Raw genomic sequence first — 16,183 nt, 5'->3', positions numbered from 1 at the left:
GGTTGTATACTAATTATCTTGATCCCATTGGGTGAGCACCAAAGATTGCCCCCCCCCCCCTCCCACCAGAAAAAAAGAACGTCTCCAGTCGCTCCGTGCGGTTGTTTAACTTGCTGAAGTTAAAAATCTATGAGGTTCAAGATTCCTGTGGCGTGCGACCCCCCCCCCCCCCCACACACACACACACACACCCCACCACACCCCCATCTTCTGCAGACACATCTCGAAAACTGTTAGGGAGAGGCAAACAAATTGGTACCTACTTGGTTGTCAAGGTGACGCAAGAAATGAGATCAATACTGTATATACAGTCCCCTCCAAAAGTATTGGAACGGCAATGCCAATTCCTTTGTTTTTGTTGTATACTGAAGACATTTGGGTTTCAGATCAAAAGATGATTATTGAGATAATTATGAGACAAAATTCCAGCTTTTATTTCATGGTATTTACATCTAGATGTGTTAAACAACTCAGGACAGAGCACCTTTTGTTTCTTCAGTATACAACAAAAACAAAGGAATTGACTTTGCCGTTCCAATACTTTTGGAGATGACTGTGTAGCTGTGTTTCTTTGGCAACTAGGATTTCAACAGTGTGTCTGTAGCACACAGGTGGGCCATTCTTCAGATATGCTTCACATGCATTATATTGAATACATCATCCCCATTACATCCCCATTAAACATGTCTGTAAATTCACCACACTAAGGCCTAACTTAATGATACCCCGTCTGTTTGCATTTTGACAATACAAGAATTGAAAGCCTTTTTTTTTCCTTCTGCCGCAGCCATTGATGAACAATGATTGGCCTTGGCTCAGTCCTCAATCACCTCTTGGACTCCACATTAATTGTGCTCCAACTGTCCAATACTATTTCAATATAAAGAGCAAACTGATTGCGCCATTGTTATTCTCCTGGCTTGGAAGGCTGTCATTTTCTCTCTTTTTTCCGCTGCAGTGCGAACTATCAATGCATGCAGCTGCAGACACTAGGTGTCACCCTTGTGACTTTGAAGACGGTCTGCCTCTGCATAGAGTGTATGCGTGTGTGGCCTGAAGTGGAACTCGACATTCACTTCCTCAAAGTCAGACTGAAGACGAGACAGCATTGGTATTTGCCGCTTGAGTGTTGCACGGAACGGGGATTTGTCATTCTTTACATTTTAAAGTTTGACACGCTTCAAAAGTGCTGAAATCAATCCCATGACCAGAGAATTTAACATACAACACTGCGCAGCATTTTCACGACACCTGCCTATTAAATAGAAACCTTATGTTTTGCTCCTTCTGAAGTCCTCCGTTTCAAGCAAAGGCAGCATGATATGATGTGATGTGATGTGATGTGCAGAGCAGCAGTGAGTCTATATGCACAGATAATGATGGTTGATCATCATATAGAAAGCATATCTTTTCATGAGGTAAATCAATGATTCAGGGATTGTTTTTGTCAACATAAAGGACATACAGAATAATTAAAATGCCGTTTCTCTCTCTCTCTCTCGCTCTCTCTCTCTTGTAAAAAAATAAACACAAATATAAAATAGAATATATAACATTAGACTGAAGAAAGAATTAATAGTAAGTACAAATCTCATTTAGATGTGGAGTGCAATATCTTACCACTATATATGTACTCATTATTCCTTAGTATTCATTTTAACAATACGTGTATCGTTGTGGTTGTAGAGTGCAGTGGTGCATCACAACTACTACGGCAAACAAGAACCTCAATATTACACTAAATCTTGTGGTAAATGAACTCATGATGGCAAAAAACTGAGCATTATTATTGTAATTTTTTGGCACTGTGCAGGTGTCATTAATATTGGGTCTACTTTTCTTTACCTTGAGATGGACCCCCATAGCTGTAGTGCTAAAGCATGCAATGCTGGAGTATGCATGTCGTAATTGCAAGTTGAGAAGAAGAGCAGGTATATATCTGCTGGCAGTCGCGCACGTTATTTTTTTTGTTTTTTTGCTCCACCCACAAGCGACTCCAGCCCCGGCTGTGTAACCCCTGATTGGCTGAGGAGGGGAGTGGATGGGCGAGGTGGGGGGTGGGGGTGGGGGGGGGGCGGTATACTGCGGGTCCGTACGCACTGAGCGCACGCAGCGGCTCTGGCGCTACGCGGCGTCTGCCAGTGTGCGTCAGTGGAGCCAGAGGAGCGCATGTTTGAGTCGGAGTTCTTTTACTTGGGATGATAGGAGCTGCTGGGTCTTCGCATTTACGGCCCTACGTCTGTTTTTCTCTTGTTTTTTTTTTTTTTTTTTTTTTTGGGGGGGGGGGTGCATTTGTAACGGATTTCTTTAATAACGTGGATATTTGGTGTTTCGCAGGGGAACGTGGCATCCGCAAGTCTTGAGGAGGGGACTTAAAGAGAAAAGATGTGCTGGAATTAAAACAGATCTTGGACTTTAATGTGTGAAACATTAGCAGGCGACCAAAATCGGACTTGAGCTGATATTTTCAGATATTTGAGCAAGGAATTCGAATTGAAGTAGAATCTATGCAGCAATCAAGGGACTTTTGAGCATCATCACTTGGGAGAATTTTAAAAATATCAATTTGATTTTTGGGGACTTGCAACTAGCTGGATTTTTCTTTCGTTTCGGACGAATTATGGACTTTGCTCGTGTGAGACAGTTCTGCTCTGTGAGGACATGCACAGCGGCACTTGGATGAAGACGTGCACGGTGAAATCACTGCAGCCTCCCCTGACACCGTGCGCGATGCATAGCCCCGCCGTCACCCCTCGCCTCTCCGCACCGAAAGACGGACTATACGATAGATGTTAAATGTGCATGCACACAAAACCATTTGTCTCATCATTTTTGTTCTACGTGACATGCTTTTGGAGGCACGTGAGCGCGCGTGTTAATCAAGACCTTTTCTTAAGGCGAACTCAACAAGTCGGGAAGAATGGAATTAATACATTTAATTGTGCTGCTGCTCTTGTGTTGGGTCGGCGGAGAGGCTGTCATTAACCTCAAGTATGGAATAAACGAGGAGATGAAGCCCGGCTCAGTGATAGGGAACGTGACAAAGGACGCGCTCAAACAAGGCTTCCAAATCGCGCCACAGCCGCCCTACCTGCGGGTCATCTCCAATTCGGAGCCGCGCTGGGTGGAACTCAGCCCGGCCGGGATTCTTACCACGCAAATGAAGATCGACCGGGATATTGTGTGCCGCCAGAACCCCAAGTGCATTATTTCTCTGGAGGTGATGTCCAACTCTATGGAGATCTGCGTCATTAAAGTTGAAATTGAGGATTTGAACGACAACTCGCCTAGGTTCCCGACGAGCCACATTGACATCGAGATCTCGGAAAACGCATCCCCCGGGACCAGGTTTCCCCTGGAGGGGGCAAGCGATCCAGACTCGGGCGTCTTCGGAGTGCAGTCCTACTCCATTACCCCCAACGAGCTCTTCGGACTGGAGATCAAAACGCGTGGGGACGGCTCCAAAATTGCAGAGCTTGTCGTGCAAAAATCATTAGACCGAGAGACCCAGTCCCACTATACTTATGAGATCAGCGCGGAGGACGGAGGAGACCCGCCAAAAATAGGTGCGGTTCAGTTAAACATCAAAGTCATTGATTCAAATGACAACAACCCTGTTTTTGATGAGTCTGTGTACACTGTTAATGTCATTGAGAATTCCCCAATCAACACTCTAGTCATAGATTTAAATGCAACAGATCCCGATGAGGGCACCAACGGAGAGGTGGTGTACTCTTTTAACAGTTACGTCACCGAGAAGACGAGAGATGCGTTCAAAATTGATCCCGGGACGGGTATCATCACCGTCAATGGCGTTCTAGATTACGAGACTGCCCAGATCTACGAGATCGACGTGCAGGCCAAAGATTTGGGTCCCAACTCCATACCGGCACACTGCAAAGTCACCGTGAACGTGATGGACACCAACGACAACCCGCCTGTCATCAGCCTGCTCTCTCTCAACACGGAGATGGTGGAGGTGAGCGAGAACGCGCAGCGCGGGTACGTCATTGCCCTGGTGCGTGTCTCCGACAAGGATGCGGGGGCCAACGGCAAGGTGCAGTGCCGGCTGCAGGGCAACGTCCCCTTCCGTCTGCAGGAGTATGAGAGCTTCTCCACCATCCTGGTGGACGGTCGGCTGGACCGCGAGCAGAAAGACACATACAATCTGACCATCCAGGCTGAGGACAGTGGCGTCCCACCCCTGCGCGCAACCAAGTCGCTGGTGGTCAAAGTGGCGGACGAGAACGACAACCCGCCGCACTTCCTCAAGCCACACTATCAGGAGATGGTGATGGAGAACAACCTGCCCGGCTCATGCCTGCTGGCGGTCTCGGCAGAAGATCCCGACCTAGGCATGAATGGAACGGTGTCATACACCATAGTCCCTGGTGAGATTAAGCACATGGACGTTAACACGTATGTGAGCATCAATCCATCGGGCCGCATTTACTCCATGAGGTCCTTTGACCACGAGTACACAAGGACATTTGACTTTAAAGTTCTCGCCCGAGACAACGGCAATCCCTCCTTGTCGAGCAACGCCACTGTGCGAATCGTGGTGCTGGACGTCAACGATAACACACCTGTAATGACCAACCCGCCTCTGGTGAACGGCACCGCCGAGGTGTCAATCCCTAGGAATGCTGGCGCGGGCTACATGGTGACCCGAGTGAAGGCGGATGACTACGACGAAGGCGAGAACGGCCGGCTTACCTACACCATCTCCGAGGGTGACCGGGCCTTCTTTGAGATTGACCAAGTCAATGGGGAGGTGCACTCCACCCGCATGTTCAGTGAGAACGCCAAGTCCACCTACGAGATCACAGTGGTGGCCCGGGATCACGGCAAGCCCTCGCTGTCTGCCTCGGCCTACATCGTGGTATACCTGTCGCCGGACCTGAATGCCCAAGAATCCATTGGAGCCGTCAACCTGTCCCTCATCTTCATCATCGCTCTGGGCTCCATCGCTGCCATCCTCTTTGTCACCATGATCTTTGTGGCGGTTAAGTGCAAGAGGGATAACAAGGAAATCCGGACCTACAACTGCAGGTACTGACCCACTTTTGTATGTGTGTGTGTGTGTGTGTGTGTGTGTGTGTATGTATTTGTATTGCAATCCCCTGTGTTGCATTCTGGGCCTGCAGATTTTTCTCCTTTGGTTTAGTTCAAGGCTGCTTTTGAAATAAAATTAGTCAATTTAAGGGGCATTGTTGCTGGTGATTGACTGATGTAATCTTTCCTTTGTGACCAACTGCATCATTAAGTATGAGTGTCATGTTAAATTTGTGGGTGTGTTTCTGGTAAATTAACGCCCCACTAGTTCGGTGGTAGTCGCAGACGTTTCTTATTTAACCATGGCTGATTGGTTGTTTTTAACTGTAATATTTTATGATCATGGAGTTGGTCAGGTTTAAGCCACATTTAATTTGGCTCCCCTCTTTGACAGAACAGCAAATCACAAATAGTTTCAAACGTGGTCTCGATGAGCTCAAATAAACAACACTCAAACAGCAATTTTAACGAATTTCCTGGGAATTGGCACATTATTATTTATTTGCACATCGAATGCTTCGTTTTTGTTCATCAATCTGCAATCAACCCTGTTGCCATATTAACATTATGCATTTACATATAGATTGGATTTGAGACTTCACCTGCAGCCATAATCATATTTTGCTTCAAGTATTATTGGAAGGCAAGTTGAGATGTTTTTTTGGCCCATCATCATTCTAAAATGGTACATCACTACTTTTACTTGTTGCTGTGCATTGTCTGGTTTAATACACTCTATGGAAACAACATTAGGTACACCCATACAATATAATGGTGATTTAAATACAAGAGGCGTATTAAAACATCTGTCTTTACAAAGCTGATAATACTCAGTTTTGATTGACACACTCCGATAAATGTTTATTATCTATGCTTATGTACAGTATTAGAGCTTACTAGACGGTACAAGCGTACCTAATGCTGTGGCTGGTGAGTGCATATAACCCTCTTCCTAGCAGCTTTGAAGAGGTTAACATTAACCAAACTGTTTTGAACTGAAGCCAGATTTACTGTAGATGGTTACACCTGCGGCATTAGCTTCATGGAAAGGGTTTTGCAGGTTAAAATCGTCCCTTCTCTTGCCCCGTGACAAATCTTGTTCAAAGTAGAAACAATTATGAACTATAGATTCCAAAACGCAAGACACTCTCCCCCCTGCTGGGTGTTATAATCAGCAGTGATGAGTTATGTGGCCTTCTTACTCAGTCCCCCACCTTGACTATGAGGAGCAGTTATCTGCAATTGATTGCTTGTTCTCAGTCAGCCTGTCTCACTCAGAACAATCCACTCTCCCTGATTTGCATATTGAAGCAATGTACAGCGGAAGGCAGCATGCTAAATGATGAATGAAAACAAGGCGGAAAACGTTCTGCCTTTTGTTTGCGGCTGCCCATTTTCTTTTCGCTAAATCAAGGGGACTGGGGGGGGGGCTAGAATGAGGGCAGCAGCTCTTTTCAAGATGCAATCTGAGAGAAAAATGAAAGCAAGGGAAAAACAATGCTGCTTCTTAGCCTGAGTGATTGTAGAAGTGTTGGGAGGATTAGAGCTGTGTTTTAGTGAAGAAACAGAGGCCAGTGGGGACAACAGTCACACAGATATTCCACATGCAACTGAAAAAGACTAACTCGCATTTGAACAATATAAATCATATGCTCCACGCCGTGATGACATAAATGGCATTACAGTATCGTAAAGAAAAGAAAACATAAATCACATACAATAATTTTGTCTAATGACATTTGGACATAGCAGCTGTTCTCCTGCGGAAATCCCCAAGCCTGTCAAAATAATTTGCTATTTCCCAATCTCGGAGAAGCCTTTGATGAAACATAGCACAAGTTATGCTGCTCATTTGCTCTTATTTCAGTCAAAATGCTCTCTTAAGAGTTTGTGGAAAACACAGAGGAGGTAAATGAATTTGAATCTGCAGTACCCACCAGCCACCAGCCTATATTCAATATTGCTAGTATGCTTGCTTGATAGTCAAAAGAGTGTGGTTTGTGTGCTTTGGATATGATTGCATAAACCGGTGGTGCTGCGCTGAACCAGTGTCATTTGTATCTGTGGTTTTTGGCATGTTTGCATACTGTCTGCCTGTTTGTGACATGTCCAGTGTTGAGCATGCAAATCCAAACATACAAGAAATGGCAACTCCTTTGCTGTCTCAAGGTGGGGAGTCCCTTAAGTGGGCCTTGCCACTCCTGGACAATTTGTTTGTCTGGCACCCATGGACCCAAACGTTATCCTAGTTGGCATGATGGTGGGAGCGCTTTGACTGTGTGCAAAACAAAGGCCAAGACAGAGCACTGCTTTATTGAGTCTGTTCAGTTTCTTCTACTTGCGCAGGGTGGCTGAGTACTCCTATGGCAACCAGAAGAAGTCAAGCAAGAAGAAGAAGCTGAGCAAGAATGACATCCGCCTGGTGCCGCGCGATGTTGAGGAGACAGACAAGATGAACGTGGTGAGTTGCTCGTCACTCACCTCCTCGCTCAACTACTTCGACTACCACCAGCAGAGCCTGCCGCTGGGCTGCAGGCGCTCTGAGAGCACCTTCCTCAACGTGGAGAACCAGAACTCGCGCAATGCCGCACCCAACCACGGCTATCAGCACCCTTTCACCGGGCAGGGCCACCAGCAGCCAGACCTCATCATCAACGGCATGCCACTGGCAGAGGTGAGAAACCGTGCACAGTAGCTCTGGACTATGTCGGGAGACGAAGTAGGAGAGCAAAGCTGATTGATATTGGATGAACAAACCCTGAAAGCAAAGTTTTTGTAAGACTTCATTCATCAATCAAAGGGTCTGAAAGGTCTGTTTGATATCCGTTGATGGTCTGATTGGGATGGCAAGATGCTATTTGACACATTTCAACACATCTCAAGTTGTGGTGATATTTAGCATTCCATCACAATGAAGATGGTGCTGTCAGTGAAATGTCTGCCCGTCACTGACTAAGCTATTTGAAATGGCATGTGTGACATGTCAATATATCCGAGTGAAATGTTCAAAGCATTTCAAGACATATTTAAGTAGACCAGAGACTGAAAGCATTTTGCCAGCACAACCTGGAGAATTGATGAAAGGAATAATTTGCCCTTTTTCTTACATCTTCTTATTTTTGTACTTCATTTGTGGCAAAAAAAAGAACCCCTCAGAGCAATGATATATTGATCCAGCTAATCAGCTCCATCACGTGTAATTTCGGGTGCTAGCGGAAAGAATAATCATTGCCTAAATTACCTGCCTGCCGTCCATTTGGCCAAGCAGGCGTGCAGTGTGACCGCATGGGTGCCCTGTGCAGCCAGCCATTGAATTATCCTGACAACCATGCACGGCTTCAGCAAAGCAGAGGTCTGATGAGAAAGCCCTTTTCAGCTGACAGCGTATGCAGACCAGCTGATCTTTATTTCGGTTTCCAATGTATGAACTGCTTAATTGGATTTCTTGTACAGCCACACCTCTTTGTTGTCATGACCCACTTCTCCTGAATCCTGCGAGAGCAGTCAACAGTTTTGTGAGTGACAGCAATATACATTTTTGCTTTGTTTGCGGAGGAGGTTGTGTGACGCTCACTCCATGCAGCACCGGGAAAGGTTCTGCGGCCACACACCTTATCAGACAGAAGTAATTGATGACTCCAATTTCTCTTTGACATTCATGGAGAGGAAGGTGGGGTGTTGGGAGTCTTACAACAGGAAACACAAGATGGATATTGATGTATTGAGCAGACAATCCAGAGATATTCAGGCACCCGTGGATGCAGAGAGGTCAATGAGACCTACTTACAGGCATGCTGATTTACTGGGTCTCTCTGAGCTGGTTCAGAGGCAGTGTGTGAATAAGATAGGGAATAAGAGGTGATGTTTGGGGATGGTTTATCTATCTATGCTAGCGACATACAGTGACAGGCAGAACAATGAAATGCTCTTCCACTGGAAGGCAAAAGGTACAATTAATTTGTATATCTACCGTTTGCCATTCATACAACAAAGTGATAGCTTTGTGTTCAATTTAACAGGCCCAGATTTCATGAGTAAGTACATTTCTAAGAAAAGTGAGACAAGATAGCTATTATTTTGTCATGCGTACAGTACTTTTTGCAAAGGTTTTGTTTGTTAGTGTGACCTGAGATTTTTCAAATGTAAAATATGCGGTTTAGCTCAACAAAGGTTTTGGAAATGCTGTTCTAAATGGTATTCAACGGACAGCAACTCCAATCTTCATCCAAAAAAAAGACATCACCCAAGTTTGACTTTCGCACAAGCTCCTGAAGCATCCTTCGTCTGTGTCTTAATCATCCAATAAAAGCACATTTGCTGCCAGATTAGCAAAGCCTTGATTTGCCTGGGCTAATGAAAAAGTAAAGAGTTAGAGAAATTAGGTTCGATTGATTCCGATAATCTTATATGCAAAGCTCTGAGCCGCCTTGATGGAGCCTTGCGAGGGGCAAACAGAGATGAGAGAGAGGAGTGAAGACTGAATGAGTGCCAGTGCCAGGTGTCTAGGCCAATGTTGTCTTAGAGCCACTTGATTGGCTTGATAGAGGCCAGGCCTGCTTAGCACGCAGGCTCCATCGCCAGCCACTTCTCTTGAAGTTGACAAGCATCTCTTTGAGCTAGCCAGCCCCCATGTCTGGAGATGCGAACGAGACTGCGCTTTAACCTCCGATCGCGTTTACCTCGACGGCACAGTTGCTGTTGATTTCCTGCTTCCCGTCGTGACATCTGCCGTCGACAGAAGTGATAACTGATAAGGAGACAACTTAAACTGGAAACCACTTGAGTCTGCCCTTGACCTTTGGACCCTTCTCTATGATTAGGATAGCTGCTTTCGCGTATGTTGATTCATTCACCCTGTTCAAAGGAGTTTTATATATTTTTTTGCCAACCATTTTTTAACTAACGCATGCTAACATTTTGGTAACATTGGGAAACATTTTTGGAAACTGTGGTAACTAACTCATGGTACATTTTGCCAACTTTTTGAAAATGTTGGGAAATATGGTAAATGAAATTTGGTTAAAAAAATGGCTACCTTTTGTCAACAAACTTGTGCTAACATTTTGGTAATTGGCATTTTATGAATTGATGGTAGCTAACATTAAATTAACATTTCAGTAACTAGCTAAATGTTTTGGAATATGTTTGGCAGCTAGGATAACTGACATTTAGTAGTTTATTTTGGCAATGTTTTGTTAACTGACCTATGTTGACATTTTGATAACTTCCAGCAACATTTTTGGAAACTGATAATTTTAACTTTTTGGGAAACTTTTTGTGTACTAACTTTTGATGAAAGTTTTGGTAACTATTGTAAATAACTTGGTGGTACATTTGTTAATGTTTTGTAACATTTTTGAAAACTACGGTAACTGAAATCTTATTTATTTAAAAAATGGCAACCTTTTGTTAACTCACCTACAGGTATGTTGAAATTTTTAGAAATAACCCATTTTTAGAAACTAGTAATGAACAGTCAGTAACATTTTGCAAGCTAACGTTTGACAACATTTTGTTAACTTTTTGTGAATTAAAGGTAAATAATAAAAAACAATTATGTATTTAATTTAAAAAAAATAATGATTTAAATTTAAAAAAGTAAATGCTGTGAAAAATATTGTAAAGGATTGGAATAATGTTTTCTTTTTTTTTACACAATGGCACAAGAATGTATCTATTTATTTTCCAATCATGTCCTTTTGATCATTTCCTACGTGGCTACGAGGCTACTAGCATTTGTTGTGATTATCCTCACAATCAATGCACTTATACTATATTGTTTGCTGATGTGAGCCAATGCAAATCTTGCTCATGGCAGAGCAGCTGGTGACAAAGCATTTCCTGCTTCAGAAATACACATCCTGTACTCAAACAACAGACCAGGTCATGATAACAGTGACAGGTCTCCCCAAAGGCCTTATACCTGCAGTTGTGTATATTGTATTCTCCCTTGTCAGAGTAGTATATACCTCCCTCTACATCCCCGCTTGTCCATTGTTTTGAAGCACTACAACTGTAAGATGTTTGTTAGAGCTATATGAGGATATGCGTGATCACAGGACCATAGAGATGTCTTCCATGACTTAATTAAAGTGTATCACTTGCTCGGAAAGACAATTATACAGTAAAAGAATGGCCTTTGGCTACAATGTGTTTTTGAATATGTTAGGAGGCTTTCGCACCTGTGATTCCAGATAATTAGCACGTAGTGGGAAGATAAGTTATTCTAAATGTATTGATTCATCTCAGCCAGGTGTTCCCCCCCCCTGCCCTCCCATATAATTCTGGTAATTAATGAAAGAAGATGACAAATGAAGCAGAAAGTAGGACTTCTCCAGCCGACTGATAGTCAATACAAGTCTCAGTCACTGCACCGTTTCATCCAAGTTGCAGTCCCTCCTATTTTATTTCAGATATGTCATATTGAATTATACAATTAGTAGGTAAACCACGCTTTGATAAGTAATATTAGACATTTGCTCACTGCAGCTGAAATAGTTTAGACACGATTCAAGAACCGTGTGAACCATGTGATTCCTCTCTGCCAATAGGCAAAAAATTTCACTTTTTAATAACAAATGACAGTTCACATTCACATTCCCACCTATGAACAATTTAGAGTCTTCAATCAACCTAACATGCATGCGTTTGGAATGCTTGAAGAAGACACCGTACGTGGCAAAGAAAACAAAAACAAAAACTATATTTGTGCTGAATGTATATGAAGAAAAATCTATACAGGCACAGCATTATTTTAAATATGACGGTCATTATTGAAATTAAAACATAATAAGGGACATTGTATTTATTAATTACTACATATATTTTTAAACAGTGTCAAAGAGAAAAAATGCATCCTGGAAATCAAAGACCACACAGAAAAGAATTAATTGACTATTACAATTCGTTACATGACTCGTTGTATTTAGCAACCTTCATCATCATAAATATATACATTTATGTTGTTATTTTCTTTGTCTGTTGACTGGGATAAATCACATGGTTTACCTGCCTTATATATTGTGGCATTCATTAATTTAACAAATCTGGTGCCTACATAACATTAGCAGATTCTCAACATCACACCGGGATGCATGGCAACAGCCAAACATAATATCGAGCGAGAGGCAGACGTGTTGCTGTCATTAACATCGTTGCAGGTGGCCTTATACACTCGTGATGAATACACATGCACACACACAAAACATCTCTTATGAATTGTCTCATTTATTTGAAACGTGGGCTGTGACATTATCATTTCAATCCAAGAGGTTGACTCAGGGAGGAGAGGCATAGTCAATAATCAGACATCATAGTGATCCTGTGTTTAAAGTGGCCTTTTAATGCTTCTGTAGTTAATATTATTGTGTTTCATATACGGTTAGACGTAAATGTTGCTTTTATCGCTGCCAGCGTTATACAGTACTTTAGAGCAGTGTTATTCAAAATATATGGTTGATCTCAGAAGTGCTTCAAATTGATTTAAGCATTACCCAACTGTACATTGAAATAAGACCCATTTGTAAAATATTAATGACATGACTTTTAAAAATACAGTGGCTTTGTTAGCTTGTCTAGATAATTAGAGAAAAAACATTTTTCTCAGCCCATTAACTTGACAGGATGGTTGTCTTGAAATATCAAAAGTTCACTCTGGTCATTAACCAAGCAAAGGGGTACTGCACTTTTCTAATTTTCATATACATTTCAAGGCTTCGTACTTAGTTCCCTTTGTAAATGAGATTGGCTGTGGTTCCACACGTACAAATGGGAACACACACACACACACGCTGCTAATTTAACTGTTCCGCCGCATCCACAGTCGAACCCTCGCCAAAGTCCCTCACGTGGACTTTGGCGAGGGTTAAAAGTCACAGGCGGCGGGCTCACTCAAGAAAAGTCCAGATGCCAAGATATTTCTTCTTTATGTGCACATGACATGCAGCGCTGAGGGCACAAAAAACTGGGGAGATGGATCTGCTGATAGAAATTCCATGACTTTCCACAACCTGAAACTTATTAACTCCACCAAGGAAGATTGTAAGTTTCCTTTGACGTTTATTTGTTTGGTGCCCAGGGTTACGATAAAAGTACTCAACCAACGCCTTTGATACCTCCAAATAAATTAGTCTATCTATATTTTGGTAACTTTTGGTACCATTTTGGGTTACAATGATAATGACCTTATTGTCACATTTTTGTAATATTTGTTAACATTTTTGGAAGCAGTGGAAACTTGGTACCATTATTGGTTGCTCTTGGGATCTAACCTTTGTTAACTCTTGACATCTAAGCTTTGGTTTATATTTGGTATCGGTGTTTGGTAACTATTTTGTAAACTATGTAAACTATCTTTTTGTCACACTTTTGGTAACTTTGGTGACTAACCTATGGTCACATTTTCCTAATGTTCGGTAAAATGTTTGGAAGCCATACAAACTTTTTGGTACCATTATTGGTTACTTTTGGCATCTAACCTTTAGTCAAGTCTGGTCAAGTCTACCTTTGGTAACAATTTTGCTATTTAAACCATCTTTTTTTCGTACTTTGGGTAACTTTTGGCAACTAAACTTTGGTTACAGTTTTGTTGATGATGTAAACTAACTTTTGGTAATTTGGTATTTTTTTGTTGATTAACTTTTGTTAAATAACTATAATAACTGACATTTGGTAAATTTTGGGTAAATTTTGGCATGTACATTTTGGGAAAAAATTGAGTAACTACAACCCCAATTCCAATGAAGTTGGGACGTTGTGTTAAACATAAATAAAAAACAGAATACAATGATTTGCAAATCATGTTCAACTTATATTTAATTGAATACACTACAAAGACAAGATAGTTAATGTTCAAACTGATAAACTTTATTGTTTTTAGCAAATAATCAATAACTTAGAATTATACGGCTGCAACACGCTCCTAAAAAAGCTGGGACAGGGTCGTGTTTACCACTGTGTTCGAGCACCTTTTCTTTTAACAACATTCAATAAACGTTTGGGAACTGAGGACACTAATTGTTGAAGCTTTGTAGGTGGAATTCTTTCCCATTCTTGCTTGATGTACAGCTTCAGCTGTTCAACAGTCTGGGGTCTCCATTGTCGTATTTTACACTTCATAATGCGCCACACATTTTCAATGTGAGACAGAGCTGGCCTGCAGGCAGTCTTTTGGTACGAAGCCACGCTGTTGTAACATGTGCAGAATGTGGTTTGGCATTGTCTTGCTGAAATAAGCAGGGGCGTCCATGAAAAAGACGTTGCTTGGATGGCAGCATATGTTTCTCCAAAACCTGTATTTACCTTTCAACATTAATGGTGCCTTCACAGATGTGTAAATTACACATGCCATTGGCACTAACACAGCCCCATACCAACACAGATGCTGGCTTTTGAACTTTGCGTCCATAACAGTCCGGATGCTTCTTTTCCTCTTTGGCCCTGAGGACACGACATCCACAATTTCCAAAAACAATTTGAAATGTAGACTTGTCAAACCACAGAACCGTTTTCCACTTTTCATCAGTCCATCTTAGACGAGCTCGGGCCCAGAGAAGTCAGCGCCGTTTCTGGGTGTTGTTGATATATGGCTTTTGCTTTGCATAGTAGAGTTTCAAGTTGCACTTACGGATGTAGCGGCGAACTGTATTAACTGACATTGGTTTTCTGAAGTTTTCCTGAGCCCATGTGGTGATATCCTTTACACATTGATGTCGGTTTTTGATGCAGTCCCGCCTGAGGGATCGAAGTTCACGGGCATTCAATGTTGGTTTTCGGCCTTGCCGCTTACATGCAGTGATTTCTCCAGAATCTCTGAACCTTTTGATGATATTATGGACCGTAGATGATGAAATCCCTAAATTCCTTGCAATTGTACGTTGAGGAACATTGTGCTTAAACTGTTTGACTATTTTCTTACACACTTGTTCACAAAGATGTGAACCTCGCCCCATCTTTGCTTCTGAATGACAATTCAGGGAAGCTCCTTTTATACCCAATCATGGCATCCACCTGTTCTCAATTAGCCTGTTCACCTGTGGGATGTTCCAAACAGGTGTTTGATAAGCATTCCTCAACTTTCTCAGTCTTTTTTGCACCTGTCCCAGCTTTTTTGGAACGTGTTGCAGCCATAAAATTCTAAGTTAATGATTATTTGCTAAAAGCAATAAAGTTTATCAGTTTGAACATTAAATATCTTGTCTTTGTAGTGTATTCAATTAAATATAGGTTGAACATGATTTGCAAATCATTGTATTCTGTTTCTATTCTGTATTTATTTTTAACACAACGTTCTAACTTCATTGGAATTGGGGTTGTACTTTGGTATCTAAACAATCAACATGTTTGATAACGTTTGGCAACTGAAATTTGGTAGTATTTTTGGTAAGTTTTTGTTAACTATTCGTAACTTTAGTAACTACCTTTTGGTAACATTTAAAACTATGGTAACTGAAACAATTGAGCAATCGATCGACCTATCTATCTATCTATGCATCAATCCATCCATCCATCCTTGTTGTTGCTGATTCAGTTCATGACTGTTTGACCTTAGTAAAGGTCTGCGCCCTATTGAGTGCTACTGTATTTATTTTTCTTCGTATAAAACCTGCCCTTCAGATGAGGAAGCATATTTTTTTTCTTTTCATCACACTACCATTTAATTAACTAATTTTAGAACAGATTATTTCGTACTGTGGCACTAAATATTACTTGAGTGTATCACACAACACGGATGTGGCATTAAGTGAAGATAGTGGTGTCAGTGGATTTTACACTGTATGTGACATATTTTATTCAGCAGAGACAAAGTGGTTACCATTTACTACTACTACTACTATTTATCCAGCTTCCTTTGAAAACCACTGAAAAGGAGGAAATGTGGAAATGGTTTGTAATATAAATCACAAAAACGGGAGTATGATTCAGTCACACAGCTGCATAAATCGCTCTAAAGACTTAATAAGGCTACAAAAACGTCGGACCAAGGTTGATTGGTCCACATGTAATTTGGAGGTTAAATGAAGTGAAGGAAATGGACGCAGTGATGATGTTTATCACTGGGGAACAGGACATCATGACGCACCTTGTTAAGCCCTGCAAGCAATGTGCATGGGCGTAATTACCCATTTAA

At 41.9% G+C, this 16,183-nt stretch overlaps 1 protein-coding gene across 4 annotated transcripts in view; it reads left to right on the top strand.

Annotated features, from left to right (window-relative positions):
- The first annotated feature begins 2,143 nt into the window (after positions 1-2,143).
- pcdh19 (protocadherin 19) overlaps positions 2,144-16,183 on the top strand; it is a 74,375-nt gene continuing 60,335 nt past the window's right edge. Inside the window, exons 1-2 of one of the 4 annotated variants that reach the window (XM_061685415.1) lie at positions 2,144-5,052; positions 7,402-7,516. In XM_061685415.1, coding sequence (XP_061541399.1) covers positions 2,921-5,052; positions 7,402-7,516 — 2,247 coding nt within the window. In that variant the 5' untranslated portion in view covers positions 2,144-2,920. Of the gene's footprint in view, positions 5,053-7,383; positions 7,730-16,183 lie in introns of all 4 variants that reach the window. The other 3 variants (XM_061685413.1, XM_061685414.1, XM_061685412.1) reach the window with 3 other exon arrangements.

This window comes from Phycodurus eques, chromosome 9 (genome assembly GCF_024500275.1).
Source record: "Phycodurus eques isolate BA_2022a chromosome 9, UOR_Pequ_1.1, whole genome shotgun sequence".
In the NCBI taxonomy this organism is placed as follows: Eukaryota; Metazoa; Chordata; class Actinopteri; order Syngnathiformes; family Syngnathidae; genus Phycodurus; species Phycodurus eques.
The sequence above is the reverse complement of the archived record's forward strand: the minus strand, read 5'-3'. Positions and strand labels throughout refer to the sequence as shown.